This window comes from Labeo rohita, chromosome 5 (assembly GCF_022985175.1).
Source record: "Labeo rohita strain BAU-BD-2019 chromosome 5, IGBB_LRoh.1.0, whole genome shotgun sequence".
NCBI classification, from domain to species: Eukaryota; Metazoa; Chordata; class Actinopteri; order Cypriniformes; family Cyprinidae; genus Labeo; species Labeo rohita.
Genome location: NC_066873.1, coordinates 32,237,472 through 32,259,544, shown reverse-complemented (window position 1 = coordinate 32,259,544; position 22,073 = coordinate 32,237,472). Strand labels below are relative to the sequence as shown.

Below are 22,073 nucleotides of genomic sequence, written 5' to 3'. Positions count from 1 at the left end.
GAATGGTCCTTATACTTAAGAACCAGATGCTTCTTAAGCTCTGGTGTTTCTATCCACTGCAACTTGTTTGTTCATGCATACTAAAATTTCAGATCAGCTGTGTGGAGCCTCCCTCCAGTGTTGAACAATGGCATTACAGTATCTTTGTCCAACAAATGACTTTTTGTACACCTATTTGTTCAGTAAAATATAAGAGCAATTATAAGTGAATAATATGTGACCCTGGACCACAAAACCAGTCTTATGTTGCACGAGTATATTTGTAGCGATAGCCAAAAATATATCGGATGGGTCAAAATTTATGCCAAAAATCATTAGGATATTAAGTAAAGATCATGTTCCATGAAGATATTTTGTAAATATATCAAAACTTAATTTTTGATTAGTAATATGCATTGCTATGAACTTCATTTGGACAGCTTTAAAGGCCAAATATTGTCCTGTCCTAACAAACCATACATCAACAGAAAGCTTATTTATTCAGCTTTCAGATGATGTATAAATCTCAATTTTGAGAAATTGACACTTATGACTGATTTTGTGGTCCAAGGTCACATATGTTATTCTGTTTTACCTTTGATAAAATATCAGGGGTTGGTTAAAATAAGACACATACTAAGGTTTAATTTGTACAGATTCCAATGTAATGTAAAGTCATGGGCCATTCTACAGAATTAGTGCAAACTGCTGTCCCACAACCAAAAAAACACATTTAAAAAGCATTCAAATATTAGATGTTTATTAAGATCCTTCTAGTATCTATTGAAACCCACAATAATATTTCAAATATTAGTAAGCTTAACATATATAAATTCATAATTTATTGGGTAATTTCAATTGGGAAGTGGCTGTCCCGAACCCCAACCCCCAAATTTTAATTTATGAAAATGATATTGAATTTAGTATTAAGTATCTTTCTTATTAATTAAAAAAAATTAAGTTCATAAAAATATTTATTTTATGAAAATGATATTTTGTAAATTTCAAAAGTCTAAAAAAAAAGTAACTTATCTTTTTTATTAATTAAAGCAACTTTTTTAAGTTATTCATAAAAATTAGGTTTTTATTTTACTGAAACTGTGTTAGCTAGCCATGTATGATTAGCATCTTTTGAACATTCTAAAATTGTCACTACTGAACATTTAGTGGAGTTTCAGTAGTAACATCCTTGACTTTTTGAGTGTTATTCCATTAAATTGTCACTGCCGAAACAGTCACGACCAAAACATGTCCTCATTGTTTCGGTAGTGTCAAAAGGGAACAAATAATCCTCATTTGTGGGAAATAAACTTTTAGTTTAAATTTTAGTATGCAAGTTAAAGCTTTGTAATGTGATGTTATATTAAACCTGTATATTAAACCTAATGAAATCCTTAACTTTGAAATCAGTATGATCAACTTTTTGCATTTTACAAAGAAAAATTAGATTCAAAATACAACAAATCTCATAAATTACACTTGAAATACTGTTAAATTGTTAAATACTGTAATTGTTTTTGATTTACCTCTGAAAAAGTTTTAATAAAATACCAAAAATATATATTTAAAATGTAGATTTAAGCAAAATCTTAATAGGTCAGTATAACCCTTCTAAATAGATTACTAATTTATTTCAGAAGTGACAAATTTGGGGAGAGGACAAATATTTCAAAACTTTTTGAAAATATGAGAATTAACTGCATAATTACTAGAAATGTGTACCTTGGCTATTATACAATTTGGATGCATACACAACCAAACTTGCAGACGGTTTCATAAAAAGAAAAAGGAAGCATTTTGACGAGTTAGGCTGTAGCTTTATTGAAATTTCCCCCTCCTCCAAAAACCAAAATGCACTTACAAAATAACTTAAATGTAAAAAAAAAAAAAAAAGATTTCTTCTCCATCACAATTTTCTACCGCCTTCAGTCAAAATTTATCTGCGTAAGAACTTCCAAATATCTAAATTCAGGAAGCCCACAATACGCAGACATCTTATATCATATTCAATTCCAGGGTGATTAAATAGCTCTGGCACAGTTTTACAGCAAACAGCACAGCAGCTACAGTAACTACTTGGATTTTACAGTCCGAGTAGTTGGATCTGAAAAAACGAATCAAATCCAATGCTTGTCATATCGTTTTAAAAGCTAGCACACTTTTACCACATGGCCCAAGTACATCAGCAGCATGAGGTGTGCTTTAAAGAAACATCAATGCACATCAATGCACAGAAGCTGAAGTCCAATTACCCATCCAAAAATCTGATAATTCCCAGCTAAAAAAATGAGCCCAGGATGACTACTCAGAACATGCTACTCTTCTCAATAAGAGAAGATGGCTAAGCCCATATTTCACAATGTTTATTATGAACGGTGATGGAGATAAAGTGATGTACATTCAGCATCTGAGAGTTATAAAATTTGATCAGTTTTGGGGAAGATGAAATGACTAACTTGCAATTGTGGATGAGCAGGGAGTTGCATGTTTCCTGCTCCATTCAGAAGTGCTTAAACTGGAAAATAAAGAGAGAGATTGTGAAGATGGGGAGAAGGGGGTGTCTCTAGATCAGATCAAATAAATCTCTAGATCAAATCAGCCACATTCATGGGCATCTCTTCTACGGTAGTGTTGTAGAAGGTCTCGATGTCCCGCAGAGTACGCTTGTCATCTTCTGTCACCATGTTGATGGCTACACCTTTCCTGCCAAAACGACCTCCTCTACCAATCCTGAGAGTATAACAGAAAAACAAAGCTTAAAATGTCGCTGGAAATAATTCATTAGCTTAAGTCAAACTCAAGTTGGAATAATGTACCAAACACAAACCTATGAATGTAATTCTCGCGGTTAGTTGGCAAATCATAGTTGATCACCAAAGACACCTGCTGGACATCAATACCTCTTGCCTGTGAATGAGATAAAGACATTTTCTTTTTTATTTCCGTTTTTCAATTTCAATATATATATTTAAAAGGAGAACTCCACTTCCAGAACAACTTACAAATAATTTACTCACCCCCTTGTCATCCACGATGTTCATGTCTTTCTTTCTTCAGTCGTAAAGAAATTATGTTTTTTAAACAAAAAATTTCAGCATTTTTCTCCATATGATGGACTGATATGGTGCCCCGAGTTTGAACTTCCAAAATGCAGTTTAAATGCGGCTTCAAATGATCCCAGCCGAGGAAGAAGGGTCTTATCTAGCGTAACGATCGGTTATTTTAATAAAAATAATACAATTTATATACTTTTTAATGCCAAACGCTCGTCTTGTCTTACTCTGCCTGGACTCTTTTGTTCCGGTTCATGTCAGTTAGGGTATGTTGAAAAACTCGCATTTCATGTTCTCCCTCAACTTTAAAATCATCCTATATCACTGTTTTACCTTTTTTGTTGAGGGTGTTTGATCTTTTCTGCATGTTCACTTTGCAAAGACATGATTGGAACTTCTGCAGTGATGTAGGATGATTTTGAAATTATTTTTGAAGCTGACGGAGAAAATACGGTCAGAGTTTTTCAACATACCCTAACTGTCTCGAGCCAGAATACACAGAGTTCAAGGACTGCAAGGCAAGATGAGCGTTTGAGAATAAAAAGTATTTAAATTTTATTTTTTTGTATTTAAATAACAGATCGTTTTGCTAGATAAGACCCTTCTTCCTCGGCTAGGATCGTTTACAACCGCATTTGGGATTGTTTGAAGCCGCATTTAAACTGCATTTTGGAAGTTCAAAATCGGGGCACCATATCAGTCCATTATATGGGGAATGCTGAAATGTTTTCCTCAAAAAACAATTTCTTTACGACTGAAGAAAGAAAGACATGAACATCATGGATGACAAGGGGCGAGTAAATCATTTGTAAATTGTTCTGGAAGTGGACTTCTCCTTTAACAAATATTTTTTTTGTTGTGTGCAGTTTGACAAAGCTAAGGACAGAATGAGCCATCCATAGCAGGATGCACACAATTTTTATACCAGATACTATTAATTACCCCAAAGCACTAGAGGGTGCTACGGAGTCAGGGAAGTCTGGCAACTTCATCTGCTATATGAACCCAATTTTAATGGAATTCATTCCATTGGGAGAACAAATGAAGCAAGAAACATGCACCGATGTATTTGCTCACCAGCAGATCTGTGGTAATAAGGACACGGCTAGAACCAGAGCGAAACTCTCTCATAATCAGGTCACGGTCCTTCTGGTCCATGTCTCCATGCTGACAAATACAACACACAGTGCCTGATTACAACACATATGCATTATTCACATTTACAGTCAAAGTATTCATTATGCTTCCAAAGACAGAAAATCATTTAGTCAATTAGTCAAAATAAAGTAGTCGTAAATCTCCATCACGTGCTGTCAGATGGAGCGGCATTTACTACACAGAGCCGTAGTTGAATGACAAGCTATGCATTATTGTGTTCAAAATCTGATTATGTATTGCCGATAATGAACTCGATATTGCGTAGCTTGTCAGTGAACTACGGCTCTGTGTAGTAAATGCCGCTCCATCTGACAGCACATGATGGACATTTACGGCTAATCACAGAACCGGCATTACTGACGAGACGCACATGATAATCGTATCTGATTTTTTGCACAGCCCTACGTTGTGCTCAACTGCTTACTGAGAGCTACACACTTACATCTAGGTAGTGACAGCTCTGTTTAAGGGAAGAAATTTCATCATTAATTCACCCTCATGTCATTCCAAACCTGTTATGCATTTCTTTCTTCTACTGAACACACTTTCTTCTGTGGAAGACAAAATATGTTTTGATAACCAAACAGTTTCGGTTCCAATTGTTCCCAGTGTTTTTTTTTTTTTGGTTCACACAATTGAAGTCAGTGGAAACCAAAACAGTTTAGCTACCAACAATCTTGTTTTTTATTTGTCTTCACATAAGAAAGTTAGTCACATAGGAATTTTTGGGTGTAATTTCCCATGACTATCACATCAAGAAAATAACTATAACGATAACTATATTAGTGCCTATGCCAGTGAGCAATGTTTATATTAAATGCACAATCCAGTTATGTTCTGTGAACATAATTTTTTTTCTTAAAAGGGAGAGCTGAAATTATTTTGATTGCTTTAATAGAGATTTATACACTGAATAAATAAGATTTCCATTGATGTATGGTTTGTTAGGATAGGACAGTATTTGGCTGAGATACAACTATTTGAAAATCTGGAGTCTGAGGGTGCCAAAAAAAAAAAAACATCCAAATGAAGTTCTTAACAATGCATATAACCAGTAAAAAATTAAGTTTTCATATATTTCCGGTAGGACATTTACAAAATATCTTCATGGAACAGGATGTTTACTTAATATCCTAATGATTTTTGGCATAAAAGAAAAAAAATATCGATCATTTTGAATTTTTGGCTATTGCTACAACATACATACATACATACACACACACACACACACACAGAGTGATGCTGGTTCCAGTTCTAGTTGTGGTGTGGCACTTTCAGTATTTACCAGAGCTGAGACAGTGAAGTCCCTGGCATGCATCTTCTCTGTGAGCCAGTCTACTTTCCGGCGTGTGTTAATGAAGATCACCGCCTGAGTGATGGTCAGAGTCTCGTAGAGATCACAGAGAGTGTCCAGTTTCCATTCCTGCCAAAAACACATACAAACCAAAGGAGGGTGTGAAACACAATGACCTATTAACAGCCACTAGTCAAAATCAATGCATATAAGCTCTCAACATCCTTTTGAAAGCCCTGATAAATTCTGGTGTGTTCATGTATGGCTGCTATCGACGTTTTGGACTGTACCTCTTTTTCTACGTTGATGTAGAACTGGCGAATACCCTCAAGGGTGAGCTCCTCTTTCTTCACCAAGATACGCACAGGTTCTCGCATAAACTTGGTAGTGACATCCAGCACCTCAGCAGGCATGGTGGCTGATAGCAGCACCACCTAGAGGGCAGATGGCACAACAACATCCTGAGGCCTATTCATATTTAGAAACAAACACATATGCACATTTGACCTCTTAAACAAAGCCGGGTCTCCTAAAAAGATAGTTACTTGTTGTAATTACTTGTTGTAATTGCATAGAGTTGACTGAACAAAGAAACAATAAAATGACAGATTTCAATGCCATTTGTGTTTGTTCTCAACTTGTTGCAGCAAATGAATTATGCTTTAGCAAAAGCATATTGTCATATACACTAAGGCTGATGATACACAGGGAAACTTTTTTTCAGCAATGTTGTTTGGGCACTTTTCCATTGAGAATGGGTAACAAATTTCTATTTGGATAATTTAGATCGGTCGTGGGCCCTGTCTCACCTGGTTGCCCGCTGACAGCAACACTGCCCAAAGTTTCCTGGCAACATTGCTCAAAAAGTTGCCCTTTGTACCAACACCTAATGCAATTAGGCATGGAAATATTCAGCCTGGTAACAGCACATACAGAAAACACGGTCCATTTCACATCCTAACCTGTATGCTAGTACTGAGTTTCTGGAAGATCTCGTAGATCTGGTCCTTGAACCCACGACTCAGCATCTCATCCGCTTCATCCAGCACAAACATTTTAATGTACTTAGAAGCTGGAAGAGCAATGAACACAAAAAGATGAATGACATAAAACAAAATGCACTAAAAAAAGGTTCTGGATTCATGAAAATCTTTAGGAAACAGCAATTCCTCAAAAATTCCAATACTTTAAGTTTTCCAGGAAGAAAACAACAGTTGTAATTAGTGCTGTGCAATGATTAATCGAATCCAAAATAAAAGTTTTTGTTAATGAATGTGTGTATATTTATTATGTATATATAAATACACACACACATACAGTCCGTATTTTTTTTATTGAAGTAAAAAGTGGGGGGAAAATCTTATTATGAAATAAATGTTTTTCTCTAGTTCACATTGGCCACAATTATTGGCACCAAATTATTGCAAAGTCCTCTTCCCAAGATAACAGCTCTGAATTTTTTCTTATAATCCCTGATTAGTTTGGAGAAAACCCAACAAGAAATCAGAGACCATTCCTTCATATAGAATCTCTCCAGATCCTTCAGATTCCCAGTTCCATGTTGGTGCTTCTCCTCTTTTGTTCACCCCACTCATTTTCTAAAGGTTTAGGTCAGGGAACTGGGACGGCCATGGCAGAAGCTTCATTTTGTCCTCAGTGACACATTTTTGTGTTTGTTTTGGATCATTGTCCTGATGAAATATCTAAACACAGCCCTAATAAGATTTCTAACCGTGGCAGTCAGGTTTCGATTTTTTTTTTTTTTTAAATCTCTTAGTATTTAATAGAATCTATGACGGCAACAATTTGGCCTTTGTGTTCCTCATATTTATAACCCTGTGCAACAGGAAGTTATAGCTGGACAGTTTCATGCTCCTAGCATCACACTGGTGTGTTAAAAATGTAAATATGAATGGAAATATATTTCAGAGATATTGCACTCATAAGAATTTCTAGGGGTGCCAATAATTTTGACCAACGTGAACTAGAGAAAAATGAGAAATGAGATTTCCCCCCAATGTCCATTGTTTTACTTCAATGAAAGGTTAGAATTTTGTGAATTTTTTTAATGAAAGATCAAAAGGATAAACAATGCAGATTTATTTCCACAGCTGCCTTTGCTCATATTTACCAAGGGTGCCAATATTTGTGGAGGGCACTGTGTATTATGTAAACAAAAACTTTTATTTTGGATGCAATAAATCTTGATTAATCGTTGCACAGCACTAGTTATAATTATAAAATGACACGATGTAATTAAAAATGAAACCCCTATTTGGGTCATTTTCATGAGATCCTTACTTGAGTGATTTTTAGACTCCTATTTGAGTCATTTTCATACTTTCATATTTTCATTGCTTAGTAGTTACTGAATTTCAAATTCAGCAAACGTCACGTCATACATAGTCATAACAGATCATTGTTCACATTACAAAAAAAACAAAAACAAAAACAACACTAGGTACTAGGAATAAAGATATTAAGAATTACATTACTGATTTTGTATTTCAAACAACACAATTCATTAAACATCCTAGTTTTGAGGATTTAAGTCAAGTTGGAGATTATTGTGACTTTCTTATGTTTAAAGAAAAAAAGATAAGAAAATGTTCTTGATGTTACTGTTTCTAAATGTTCTTAAGTTAGAAAAAAAAGCCGTTAAGGATGAACTTATTCTTAAGACGTTTAAGTACTATTTGTCACAGTACTGAGTACTTACAGAGGAACTTTCGATTAAGCATGTCGTAGACGCGACCTGGGGTTCCCACTACAATATGCGGTGCCTCTGCCTGCAGCTTTTGGACCTCATTGCGCACATTAGTCCCACCGATACAGGCATGGCATGTCGCACCCATATAGTCTCCAAGAGCCAGAATCACTTTTTGGATCTGTATGGACAAAAAAAAATCAACTGTAAAGTAACTTAGATCAAAACTAAAGGAAGAAAGTGTGCCTCTGTCCACAGCCTATTAAATATAAGTGCTACTTATCATATCAGCTTCTGATTTGGCTGTTTTTATTTTAATTTTACACAGCACTACCTACTAGCTTTACATTTCCAAATAAGTAAGCATTTCCATCATTATAATAATGCATTTATTCACAAAAACAACTGAAATTCCTCCTGTATCCAAAACGGAACCATACAGCCCTATATAGTGCACACTACAGGCAAAAATCTGCTTAATTTAACAGTGTTTTTACACTGCTGAGTTAATGTGGCTCTGAAGCAGCTCTGTGCTGCTTCCAAATACTTTGTGATGACGCAATGCTACATAACAGCCATTCTAAAATATTTAAAGATGGCTACCCAAGTCTACCCACATATGTTGCAACAGAAAACAACACAAAAGTGTCTAATGCATTCTAATGTCTAATACTTTCCATAAAAAGTAACAATGTAACAAGATAACATACTTTTTTTAAAAAGAGTAACGCAATAATGTAACACGTTCTTGTAACATTCCCTAACACTAACCAAATTATCATCTTAACAAATAGCAAGGGTTCAGTTCAAGATCCAGATTAAAACATGCAAATGACAAAAAAAGGATCTGGCCTTAAAATTACTGTGTCAGTTTCTGGAAACCAAGTCATCACGAGAACTCAACAGTATAATTTAGCTGCACCGCCGACACTGGATCTGCAATAAGTGAACCAACAGCAGCGAGCACAGAAACGGCACTAACCTGCTGAGCCAATTCACGGGTAGGTGCCAGAACCAGGGCCTGAGAACCTTTTAGCTCTATGTCAATCTGCTGCAGGATGGAGATGGCAAAGGTGGCAGTCTTGCCCGTGCCCGACTGGGCCTGTGCAATGACATCATATCCTAGGGTGGAGAAAAACAACAGGTCAGAAAATGAGCTCTAGCTACGAGGTTTAAAATCCTGGCCACACCTATAACATAGTTTTCTATTAAATTACATTATATTTGTCCTAAATCATTGATTATGTACATAACTCCACCCTAGTCTGGAAGATTGGCTATAGAGTGTTTTCACAACGCGTCATAAATCGGCCATATTGGCGGCACTAAATGTAAACAATACCACTGAACTGAACAAAACTGGAATATTTTGCTGATTACTGCTGCTAAAAATGGTTAGTATCTAAACAGTATACTAGTCAGTATAAAAACAGGCATTTGTGGCTGTCCAAACTGAACCAGGATTTCAAAGGCAAGAATCTTGACAACATTCATGTTTGTTCTTATTTCAAATCGGGTAGGTGAAATATTAGGCTTATATCTTAATACTGCTCATATGTATCTTTACCACCTATTAACTTTAGTTTGTCGAAATATTGTGCCCTTTTCCTGCTTACTAAGTCCTTCTCTATATGATTTAGCAGCTTCCACACATTTTTTTCCATGGTTTAGACAGCAGAACGACATCCAAGTATCATCCAAGTATCACCAATATGGTCACGTATCCAGGTGACCAACCAAACTATGACGTAACTGCCAATCATTGTTTTTCAGTAGCTTGAATGAATACTATATGCTTCATATAGAAAGCTATAATACACACTTTCTCTTTCATTTCTTTCCAAACACTGAACTTCAAACTCATCAGTGCCACTTTGTTAATTTTTGAAGTGAACTTTTGCTTGTTTGGTGAATAGATTAACTGTTTTAGACTGCCATCTTCAGCTGAATGTGATGTGTCCAGTGTGCAATACTTGTTAGTTGTCCTAGACACGACACCTTTAACGGTTATACCACTACATTACTCAAGAAACCCCTAAATTACATAATTACAAATGAACAAACACCCAATGATGACCATTTGGCATATTATGTGCGCTAAAACTCATTCACTGGTGAAAAATATAAAGGAGCATCTGATAACATGTGCTGCTGCAGTAGATGGTTTTAATTACAATATAATTACAATTTCAGATAAACACACTTATATATATATATTAATGAAATTTAAAGGCATCTTACCCTTGATACAAGGGAGGATAGCCCTTTGTTGGATGGCAGAGGGCTTCTCAAAACCATAAGCATAGATTCCCCTGAGAAGAGTCTCACGCAGGTTCATGTCATCAAAGCTGTCCACGATCTCATGCCAGTTACTCTGCAGTTACAGGGAAAACAATAATTAGATGATTATTAAGATACAGAAGACCACAGACAAGCACATCTTTACTCCATTTCACTCTGAAAAGAAAGGATTTGCTATTTGTCACTCAATGCATAATGCATAAAGGATAACAGGTTGGCAGTTGTTCAAAAAAAAAAAAAAGGGGGGGGAATTGCTGACCCCCACAGTGAGGACAAGACAGTCAAAACAACTGACGGCACATTCAGCGCCAACCCGCTTCCCACTGCTGTGCCAAGAGAAACATGCGGGGAAATATTTATGGTCTGTACGTATATATAAAACTGAAAAATGGTTATGAATCGTGAAAAAAAGGTTATGAACTCACTTCAATGACTCCATCTGGCTCCATGCCCTCGGGGCCATTGTCTCTAGGTCTGCAAAAAGAAATGTCACATTAGCACCATACAGTTATTCATGACAGACAGTTATCGTATTGATCTATCAGTGGAAACTATAGTGCAGTAGCAGCATTATAACAACATTATACTCTAATATTCTTTGTGTGTTTATTTATATATAGACATTATGCTCTACCATTCTATAAAAATGTCATATATTCTGAGTGTATGTCAAATAAGAAAACGACATTTTTACAGATTCCATCTACCATTTTAAGGCGATATGACAATAAATCAGTAACTGTAAATGTGTTTCAATATACAATTTTATAATTACAGATATATTTAGCAGAACTGTGTGCAAATGAATGAATGGATGAATGACAGGCTTTACTCTGGGCCATTAATGGGTTATGTGTCGAGCAGTCTAAATCGAGTCAACTGAATGCATTAAATTAACATTAAAACACATAATTTGCGATCTAAAAGATCGTTTTGGAAAAAGGAAAGATTGAACAGGAAAGATCGTTCAACGTCAACGTCAATATCCTCAAGCAGGCCGGGCTGCTAACAGCTCATATGCTAACGCCGGTGGGTTTTTACAACTCATTTACGACATTCAAGATCACCAACCACAAGCTAGTTTCAACAGCATCTAGCAGCGGAATGTCTCTATCGACTGACAACATGTAGGCATACGGTCTGTAATTCATAAATAAACACATTTAGATCGTTATATTCCGTCTGCCCTACCTCCCTTCATAATCTGCCGACATTATCACAAAGGGCGAGCACACCGCGAAAATGTTTTATATAGTTTAACACGGGTTTTTTACTAAAATTGTGATTGCTGCATTCGACCATCAGTCAGAATATGTCCCGCCCCTCACATATTCTCATTGGATAGTTCAGACGTCACTCAACAAATGGTAGCCGTATTTTGGTATTGAATAGGGTGGAGATGGGCGGTCCCTGTCACGTTAGTCCTGCCCTAGCTCAAATGCAATTGGACTAAAGCTAGACCTCAAAATATCATTCGCTTGGACTTAACGTGGCGTAGTTCTAGCGTCCATAAATTTCCAGGTATGGCCACTGTGCGTTCAGCACGGTGAATGTGAAGTTTGTTCTTACATAAAAATACTTGGCTTTACTGTTGACACATTTATTTTGTAAGCTAGATTTCATAATAACTATCTTAATATGTATTAATAGCTATGGTTACTGCTGTGGGGACTCGTATACTGTAACGGAAAACCAGGCAAAAGTTTTTGAACAATAAGATTTTTAATGTTTTTTATTTTTATTTTTAAGTCTCTTCAGCTCACCAAGCCTGCATTTATTTGATCTTAAGTACATAAAATGTGAAATATTTGTACTATTTAAAATAATTGTTCTATTTAAAATAATCATAATAATAATAATTTATTCCTGTGATTTCAAAGCTGAATTTTTAGCATCAGAACTCGTCATATGATCCTTCAGAAATCATTCTAATATTCTCATTTGCTGAATTTCTTTCCCCCTAAAATTATACTGACCCCAAGTTTTTAAATGGTATATTGTGTACAATGTTACAAAAGCTTTTAATAATAGTAAAAAAGTAAAAATGTTTCTTGAATAGCAAATAAGCATATTAAAATGATTTCTAAAGGATCATGTGATACTGAAGAGTAATGATGCTGAAAATGTAGCTTTGATCACAGGAATAAATGACATTCCAAAATATATTAAAATAGAAAGCAGTTATTTTAAATAGTAAAAATATGTCACAATATTAATGCTTTTGCTGTATTTTGGATCAAATAAATGCAGGCTTGCTGAGCAGAAGACTTAAACAAAAACAAAAAAAAAAACATTAAAACTAGTGTATGTGTTTGTTCGTTTTTTTTTTTTTCCTTTTCTTCCCTGTTTTAGAATAAGCTGATCCAAAAAGAAATGTAGTTAACCTAGCCGGTCCACCAAACTAACAGTATTTTTATAGCTAGCTGCTGTATTTATAACCATTTCGAAGTCACCACATTATGAACTACTACACAAGAACAGTAAAATTATGAGTCTAACATTATGACTAATGCACAAATTAATGAGGCCGAGATATTTTCTTCAATTTTTATTAGTACATCTTACAACAACGTATGCATCTCAAAAGATATAAAACGGTTTAATTTACAGCTGCTCTTTTTTTCCATCTCCATAATTTGCATCTTAAATCGCACAGGTACATAACAACAGACAAACAATATTGAACAAACAAAAATGCTCATATAGTGTTGTGGTCCGTATTGACTCTCAGTATATGATCGCATTACATTTTTAAAATGTCTGCAAGTCTCCTCCCTCACCAGTCGATGGTATTACCTTTAGCATACAAGTTACTGACATCAAGAACATGAAAAATAAAAAACAGAATTGCCAACAAAATGGCGGCACCTAATGAACAGTTTGTTGAGGTCAACTCCCTCTCCCGTTTCTAGAAAACAACTGCTCTTGCATTTTGATCTGAGCAAACAAACAACTGGGCCGAACAGAGTATGGCATTCACCAAGTCAAAATACAAAGTCAGTGAACAAAAAGAGGGTTAAAAACGTTTGCACGTTTCCCGCCTAAATGCTGTCTGGACTTGGAGCTTATTTTGAAGTGTAAGATGTCACGGTCTCTTTCGCGGTCTCACAGAGACAGTTTACAGTGACACAGTTCTTTGTACATTTGTCTCCGTAGCTTGGGCATATCCTGCTGTCCGAAGCTGAAAGGCTGTTCCAGGGCCAGGCACTTACAGTACTGGAGGACAACGATAAGAAGAGTGAACATGTGAGTAAAAGATTATTTTATACTTACAGCACCAGTGCTATACACAAAATCAAGTGTTAAATTGACACAGATAATACAAAATACAAAAAAACGAACTGACTAAAGGGGAAAAAATGCTAACCTGAAGGACAAAAGCTCCACAATCACTGTCATTGTTCTGCCTTGCCACATTCTAGAACATTCCAAAGACAGAAGAATCAGCATCACATACACAAAATGGCTTTTCCACTCTCTTTTCTCTCATACTTTCACTAACACACATCAAATTCACCTTTCACCCTACCATTTTGAAATAGCCTTTCCACCCTGTATAAAACTCCTTCTGTTCTCTCTTGATTGCCTCTGCTTGCAGGTATTTGGCAATGTGCTGTAAAACAAAAACACATGCTAAGAATCGGTACAAAGAGCGTAGCCATTCAAATAGCACACAGCATTAGAATAAACAACACCTACTTTGGGGCAACGACGGTTGAGGGTCCTCTGTGAATCGAAATACATGATGCTACGCTGAGCAACATTCACGCACACTAATGACCAGTGCACTTCCAGATGAATAGGGATCAGTAAGAACTTCTTCTGGAAAATGTCAACCTAATAAGGAGGTTTAAAATGTGCAAGTATTAATACAAGAGATGTGAAAGACAGACAAAATCCTTCCTTATCCCAAGTACTGACATTTTTTGTCCACCGTTTGACCCCGTCGTAACCTTTCGTCCGAAGTTTGTCATAAAAGAAGCTGTTGAAAAAGTGGACCTGTAAGTTAAAAAACAAGACATCGTGAGACTGAGAGAACAAATTCACAAACTGTTTTTAATAGTCATTTAACTGTTGGACACACAAGTTCATGTCATGAGCAAATTCCCTTGTGCTTGTATGAGTAAATGTGTGCGCGCGCATGTTTTGCCTACCTTTTCAGGAGCAGCATCCATGACCAAATCCCCATACATGTTCATGACCTGGGTGAAGCAGTGAGTTACAGATGTAAGAGAGAGAGCTAACTCAGCACAACCCCAGAACAAGGGCCCCCCATTCAGCAAATAAAAGAGTCATAACTGTGGATATTTTCTCTATGCAACTGACAAACTGATGTACAAGACAGTGCCAAAATAGTGAAAGTACTGTAAGAGCTACAATTTTAAACTTGATCTACAGTGAAAGAGACATGAAGAATAATAATATTGGGTTTCAATTACTAATAACAACATGTGGTCATTAATGTGCCAAAAAGGTTTCAAAATAGGTGGGTATGGACATATTTAGTTATTATGCATGTAATATATCTAATATGTAAATCTGAAATATGCTAATTTTACACAATGTCATGCATTCTTAAAATCAGGTGCACCATTCTCAAAACCAGTTAAAACACTTAGGGTGTGTTCGGATGGCAACATTCACGCTTACTCAAATTAACCGCACTACCAGAGCAATCGCACCAGAGTTCGTTTTATTGGAACCAAACATGACAAGTGTGAAAAACACCCTTAGTGTGTTTTGGACCTCTCATTAGTCAGTGCATAGCTACCATGCAAATGTTTTGTGTCAGTAAGAAATTAATAATTCTATTCAATAAGGATACATTAAATTGATCAAAAGTGACAGTAAAAATATTTATAATGTTGCAAAAGACTTCCATTTCAAATGTTCTCAGTGAATCATAAAAAGTAGCACTGTTTACACAAAACTATTAAGCAGCACAACCATTTTCAACATTGATAATCCTAAGCAAATTAGAATAATTTCTAAAGGATCATGTGACACTGAAAACTGGAGTAATGGCTGCTTAAGATTCAATTTTGCCTTCACAGAAATAAATTCCCTTTTAACAATGTATTCAAATAGAAAACAAGTATTTTAAATTGTAAAAATATTTCACAATATTACAGATTTTACTGTATTTTTGATCAAATAATTGCAACCTTTATGAATATACTTTCAAGTATATATCATGACAAGACTTTCAAAAGATTTTACAAATTTTTGAACGATAGCATGTGTCTGTATAGCAGTGGTTTTCAAACCTGTCCTGGAGTCCCCCCTGCCCTGCACATTTTGTATGTCTCCCTTATTAGACACACCCAAATCAGGTCTTGCTGATGAGCTGATGATTTGAATCAGGTGTGTTAGATGAGGGAGACATGCAAAATGTGCAGGACAAGGGGGCTTTCAGGACAGGTTTGAAAACCCCTGCTATATTGGATGCACTGTGATGTGATAAAATAAGAAAGCCTTATTGTAGAGTCACAATTGGAGTTGGCTCAAAATTTTAAATATAGAAAAACAATCCATGTGTACACAATATGCCAATGATAACAGTAAAGAGAAAAGAACAATCCAACTGCATGAGATTAACCGCTCACGTGTGACGCGCTCCTATTGCTAGGCACAGTTTATACACAATGCGCTTTGTGTCAACAAAGATGTGACGCGGACAGTGGAACAGGAAAAACATGCAAGAAGATGGGAGTGAACTTCTTTTAACTTGAGCGTTGCGTTTTTAGAACAACGTTTCATGCATTAGACGCTGCAAGAGACATGAGTGCAACAGTCAAACGCGTCCATGTTTACACAGAAAAAAACTATGGAAATCAGCGCAATCAAATACAAAAACCTGTGAAGAACTACGACTGTATGTCTGATATTTCATGTTTGCATCTTGATGACAGGCTGAAAGCCGCTGTACATTGTTTTTACAGAACATTTATAGTTAATAATAGTCTACTGGTGTTATACCTTAAGTCACTTTGAATTTGAATTACCTTGACTTCTGAGATTTTTTTAATGCCTTTTTCCTAGTATTTTGTTTCCTGCGATTTGTTTATGTTGACAACTTCATGTGTGGTGCACTTGGAATAGAATTTTCTTTAAATAGAGGATTTAATAAAGAAGTTGTTACATGAATCATGTTGTAGTTACATTTTCAAGTTGACTAGTTAAAAATCGTAAAAAAAAAAAAAATAAATAAAAAAATAAAATAAAAAAAGAAAAGAAAAATGGGTTTTAATCGGTTTTTAATTTTTACCCATATTGAACAGCCCTAATGTGTACATATGATTAGTAAATGCAACCCAATATTAATAATAATGTTCATTCATAATTAAAACTGAATATTATTATTAACCAAAAGGCCCACCTGATCATTGAGCCAGTTCTGACCATAGAGCGTGCTCAGATCATCCATAGTGAGGACGTGACGTTTGTAATTTACACGGAACCCCCGCATCACCGCACTTCCGGACATGCGCTGGTAGGACTGCATTAAATGTTGCACCATTAACTTCCTGTAAACAGGCACAAGTTTAAAAGGATTACAAATTAAGACTTCACATTCAAGTCTTGCATTTCAAATATCAAGATTCAATAAGCCTTGTGACTGGTAAAAGCCACCTCTGACCTTTGAGGACTTGAAAAGCTCTCGCTGAAAATCTCTTGAAGCTTCTCCACCACCTCATCCACATGGATGGGAATCAGACTGCCGTACTGCTGGAGAAACTCATCCAGAATACCTGAGAAAGAGGAGGAGAGAGTGAAGAATAACCAAAGAATAACCCATGTTCCTGTTCCATATTTAGGAAAAATTATGTGTTATACCTTGTACACAAGAGATGTGTTCGCTGCTAAGCTGATTCTGTGGGGAGGACTTTTCCCGTTGAGACTGGACATTAGCAGGGGAGGCCTGTGCCTCCCTGTCCCCCATAGTTGCACCATGGATACCATCCCTTCCTTTCGGAACCCCATTTGTGCTACAGGAGCCTAAAAAACAATTAATGATGGATAAATTAATCAATTTCACAAGTTGGAATGCCAGTTTCTTTCAGGTCCTCAGTATTACAATATTATTTAATTTTGTCATTTTAAAAAGACAGTTCACCCAAAAATGAAAATTATGTCACTAATTACTCGCCTTTGTGTTGTTCCAAACCCGTAAGATCTTCATTCATCTTCAGAATACATATTAAGATATTTTTGATGAAATCCAAGAGCTTTCTGACCCTGCACAGACAGCAAAGCAACTGACACATTCAAGGCTCAGAAAGGTAGTAAGGACATCATTAAAATAGTCCATCAGTGGCTCAACCGTTATTTTATAAAGCTATGAGAATACTTTGTGTGCAAAGAAGACAAAAATAATGACTTTATTCAACAATTTCTTCTGGATTAACTATTTTAATGATGTCTTTACTACTTTTCTGGGCCTTGAACTTATCAGTTGTGTTGCTGTCTATGGAGGGTCAGAAAGCTCTCAGATTTCATCAAAAATATCTTCATTTGTGTTCCGAAGATGAACAAAGGTCTTATGGGTTTGGAACAACATGAGGGTGAGTAATTAATGACAGAATTTTCATTTCTGGGTGAACTAACCCTTTAATGTCATTTAGTGTAGCTTACCTTTGCTACACATTCTGGAACCATACTGACAATAAAAGTATTAAATATTTAAATAAAATAATGAAAGAAATCTATTGCTTAATTATTATAATTTTTCTGTATATTTAATTTTTTTTTTTAATTATTTTAAATGGTCATTACCAGAACCAACAGCAATATTTTAAATGACATTTAATGCACAGACAAATGTTTAAGCTCTAAAAAAATGTTCACATTGTGCACTTTTAACTTAAGAATTCATTTGGAACTAGTCAGGTATCACATGCTCTTATCAACTCTCTTAAAAAAGTTGGAAGGACTAGCTTATTATTTTCCTAAATTATATCATAAATGTCAATAAGAGAGTTCATACACACCAGATGAATCCACTCCTCTCTCCTCTGTTGTCCCCACAAATCTTTCTTGGTTTCCATTTATCAATGAACTGCCAGGCGGTCTCTGGAAAGGTCGACTGCCCAAGTGGCGGCGTCTGTGACATCTGTGTATCCTTCTGTATCCCATTGTTCCTGCCCATTTGGCTCGCTGGCGCCAAGTTCTCCACTGCTGGGCCAAACGGTACCGAGCGCTCACACACCTCTGGCCCCGATAGCGCAACCGGGCTAGCTTCCTCTCTTTGAGCGGACTGGGGCTAGTCTGATCTGAGCAGTGGGTAAAGTCACCTGTAACGCTGACATCCATTTCCACTATCTTTGAATGCTCTGGCGAGCCCCAATCCTCATCGTCACCTTTATCATTCCACTGGAAACCACCCTCAGCTTTCTTGTCTACCAGATCCTCTTCACTCTCCATCTCCACATTTTCCTCCTCGTCGTCGTTCACCTCAGGGACAGTACAGTCTGCACCCCACATCCTGACGTCCTCTTCTCTGCGCCCAAGTTTGAAGTGGGCTGGGCTCGGGGCATGTTGGGCCATGGCTGGATTCATTAAATGGCCTCCTCCAATGGCACCACCACCCCCAGTGCCCTCCTGCCCTGCGGTCAGCGTCAGCTCATTGGACCAGTGTGTTTGAGCCAGGCTGCTGCCACTGTCTCTCATGATCCAGGAGCACCCTACGACCTGCGCCAGCCTGCCTCCTCACTAATGTATGACAGAAAACATGTCAATTGTTAGAGTACAGAACCAACCAACGCAACCACATTCACTGACATGAAACGTGAATAAAACTCTAGTTGTCATTTGAGATAAGAATATCCTTTTTATTTTTCAATGCGGAAGTAAGCCTATGGGCTAGACATCCAGTTCATTAGCCGCTATAGGGGAATAACAACAAGAAGAATAACAACGTGTAGTAAACGGTAAAACTACTTGTACTACAAACCAGTGTGTTCAAAATGAAGATAATAAATTAAAATAATATGGTAAGACACACCAATTTGCAATATCAAGCAGCAAAACAAACTGTTTTGTACAGCTAAAAACAGCTGGATGCGGATGAGACCTGAAGCCAGAGCCATAAATTTCCAGTCCAAGTGACTAAGAACAACCAAAGAACAACAAAATTGTAGAAAATACCAAGCTAGTTAAAAACAAGACTTCTATATGAAAAGGGTCTGGACTCAATGTGTTTAGTAGATGTGTGACTAATCAGGTTCTCTTTGACCTAGGAGCCATTTTTAAAGGGATAGTTCAATTAAAACTGAAACTTTATCATTATCAACCACTAAACTACCATAAATTGTCTGATTACCAACATTCTTCAAAATATCTTATTTTGCGTTCAGCAGAAACTCTCACAGGTTTGATTTTAGTAGCACATTTTTAAGTAGCACAGATATGGATCAATCATGGATTATTTGTGACCATGGCCCACAAAACCAGTCATAGGTGTCAATTTTTTGAAATTGAGATTTATGCATCATCTGAAATCTGAATTAACAAGCTTTCCACTGATGCATGATTTGTTAGGATAGGCTGAGTAATATTTGGCCGACATACAGTGTTTGAAAATCTGGAATCTGAGGGTGCAAAAAAAAAAAAAAAAAAAAAAAAATACAGCAAATAAGCTCAATTTTGAATTAATGTGGACTTCAAAAATAGATAAATTAAATATACTTTAATAATACTAATAAATAGCTCTAATTTTCTGTCAGACCTCCCTTGAAAATATGTTTCATTGTAGGGCAACTATTGGAGGATGGTCTTGGAGATTAAAGAAAAAAATCATGACATTTCTAACTATTAAGTAACTTATAACTATGTAATTATGAGGCCTTATAACTGTCACAAGATATCACAATACAAAAAATGTAAAGCATGTATTGTATAGTTCACCCAAAATGAAATTTTAGATTTAATTAAGCATCAAATAAGGTAAACCCAGAAGGTCACACATTGAGCTTGTGTTTATTAATCATTATTAATAAATTAAAAATAAAATTAATTAAATTCAACATTAAAAATGTATGTAGTCATGGTCAGAGGGCAGATTTTTAGCTAATCATAATCATAAATACTTATATTTTGGTGTCACAATTGCTCTGTGGATGGAGAAGGACCAAGATATTTCCTGATGTATTAACGAAATTTGATGAATAGTACTTTTTGTTAACGGTTTATCATGTCTTAAGTAACAGTAATAACAAAAAGTACAATTGTAACTATTTTGTCCCTGGTTAAAGTATCATCAGAAAATGTATCATGAAAGCGTGACATGAGTGTAATACATTTAAAGTTTTTTGTTATTGAAAGTTATTCAAAAATAATACCAAGAAATGTTAGGAAAAAGAAATGAGTACGGTATAATATACGAATACGCTTACATAAAGATCACCGGACTGAGATTTACACTCATGAAAATCACTATGTTAGGACACGGTGTTCATTTAACTGTTTACGTAAAAAGTACTTTACCTTTGTCGTTCAAAGCAAAACCAGCACATGCATTTGGCTGTATTTTATCCATTCAGTTGTCAGAGAAAGGCAAAGCCACGGCAGTGCTGGAGCAGCAGAGACAAACTCGTGCACGACGCGCATTGTTCTGCTCTTTTACTCCGAATTATACCAAAAGTGTTTAGTGGAGCAAGCTTTGTAGCATCGCTAATACAATAGTCTAGTATTTGGCTAAAATTAACTTATGTTTCAAGTCTCTATTAGAACAGAGCGCCATAAGCACTGGTCATATAACGCATCATTCCAGCGGGCAAATCAAGCAGCGATCACAAATAAACACTGTTCGGCCTCCGGTGTCGCGATGCAGAAAATGTGGGGTGTCGGCACCACCGATTACTCACCGTTTAACCGTAACCTCAAGCCAAAACCTTAGGCGTTGTCTCCCAACGCAAAAAGCGGGTAACTAAGTTTTGCGAGGATATAGAACGAAAGATAAAATAAAGGCTGATTTAAATCTTGGCTCATTCAATGAGACCTGGCGCTTCTTTAGAGCGAAAACACTCTTCTTCCGCCGCGTGTCTATGACGTCACATCGGTGTGCGCGATGAACAGGAACAAAAAACAGCTGAAAATTAATTTGGTAGTATTGATCCGATAACGCTATTTTAGGTGTTTCCACAAGCTATTGAATATTTTTTCAAAATATTTTCTTCAGAATTAGTCTTCAACACCCCATTAAAGCCTTTCAAATCCTCCATACATACATACATACAAAAAAGAAGAAAATATTACCAATGACCATCTGTTCCCTATAATTGGAAATATTCACGCATATTAAGAAAATTAAATTAAAAATGCAATACTATATTTTTGATTGATAACCAGTACAACATTTACCCAGAGCACCTCAGCTCTAAAAACTTAATTCTCTTTGAAATTATGTTTACTTTTTCCTCTCAGGTTTACATTAACCCTTGGATGCATGGCGTCTACTACAGAGGAGAGATTTTATAATTCAATTCAATTTTTGAAACTTCATTCAAACCTTTTGAAACTTTGGAGGCTAGTGAGGATTCTGTGCAAATCTTATAGTTATGTACCTCTAAATGGGTGAATT

At 36.1% G+C, this 22,073-nt stretch overlaps 3 protein-coding genes across 4 annotated transcripts in view; 1 reads left to right on the top strand and 2 right to left on the bottom strand.

Annotated features, from left to right (window-relative positions):
• Positions 1-13,733, top strand: part of mpdu1a (mannose-P-dolichol utilization defect 1a) — a 34,952-nt gene extending 21,219 nt beyond the window's left edge. The window contains exon 9 of the transcript XR_007827865.1: positions 13,649-13,733. The gene's annotated coding sequence lies outside the window, so the exon portion shown is untranslated. The remainder of the gene's footprint in view (positions 1-13,648) is intronic.
• eif4a1b (eukaryotic translation initiation factor 4A1B) lies at positions 1,857-11,783 on the bottom strand. Its single transcript, XM_051111267.1, has 11 exons — positions 11,684-11,783; positions 10,918-10,966; positions 10,433-10,565; positions 9,174-9,313; positions 8,204-8,372; positions 6,447-6,556; positions 5,775-5,918; positions 5,476-5,613; positions 4,110-4,199; positions 2,807-2,886; positions 1,857-2,709 (listed from the first exon to the last, which is right to left on the bottom strand). Exons 1-11 carry the CDS (start codon positions 11,704-11,706, stop codon positions 2,565-2,567), a joined length of 1,221 nt encoding a protein of 406 aa, XP_050967224.1. The 5' UTR covers positions 11,707-11,783; the 3' UTR covers positions 1,857-2,564.
• Positions 13,033-21,531, bottom strand: senp3a (SUMO specific peptidase 3a). 2 transcript variants are annotated; one of them, XM_051111266.1, is made up of 11 exons: positions 21,358-21,531; positions 18,484-19,204; positions 17,330-17,491; positions 17,133-17,244; positions 16,872-17,019; positions 14,647-14,694; positions 14,414-14,491; positions 14,192-14,329; positions 14,022-14,105; positions 13,860-13,910; positions 13,033-13,708 (listed from the first exon to the last, which is right to left on the bottom strand). In XM_051111266.1, exons 2-11 carry the CDS (start codon positions 19,160-19,162, stop codon positions 13,598-13,600), a joined length of 1,611 nt encoding a protein of 536 aa, XP_050967223.1. In that variant the 5' UTR covers positions 19,163-19,204; positions 21,358-21,531; the 3' UTR covers positions 13,033-13,597. The 2 variants fall into 2 exon arrangements, 1 of the variants encoding a protein (XP_050967223.1); XR_007827864.1 differs by having other exon boundaries at positions 13,634-13,708; positions 14,010-14,105.
• Between the last annotated feature and the right edge of the window lie 542 nt (positions 21,532-22,073).

Coding starts and splice junctions, on each gene's coding strand:
- eif4a1b (XM_051111267.1), bottom strand. CDS start 11,706: ATGTCGGCAGATTATGAAGGGAG. Junction 10,967..11,683: donor TCGGCAGATTATGAAGGGAG/GTAGGGCAGACG, acceptor TTCTTTTTGCAG/ACCTAGAGACAATGGCCCCG. Junction 10,566..10,917: donor AGCCAGATGGAGTCATTGAA/GTGAGTTCATAA, acceptor CTGTAACTGCAG/AGTAACTGGCATGAGATCGT.
- senp3a (XM_051111266.1), bottom strand. CDS start 19,162: ATGAGAGACAGTGGCAGCAGCCTGGCTCAAACACACTGGTCCAATGAG. Junction 14,492..14,646: donor TGGATGCTGCTCCTGAAAAG/GTAGGCAAAACA, acceptor TTTAACTTACAG/GTCCACTTTTTCAACAGCTT. Junction 14,106..14,191: donor TCAACCGTCGTTGCCCCAAA/GTAGGTGTTGTT, acceptor TTTGTTTTACAG/CACATTGCCAAATACCTGCA.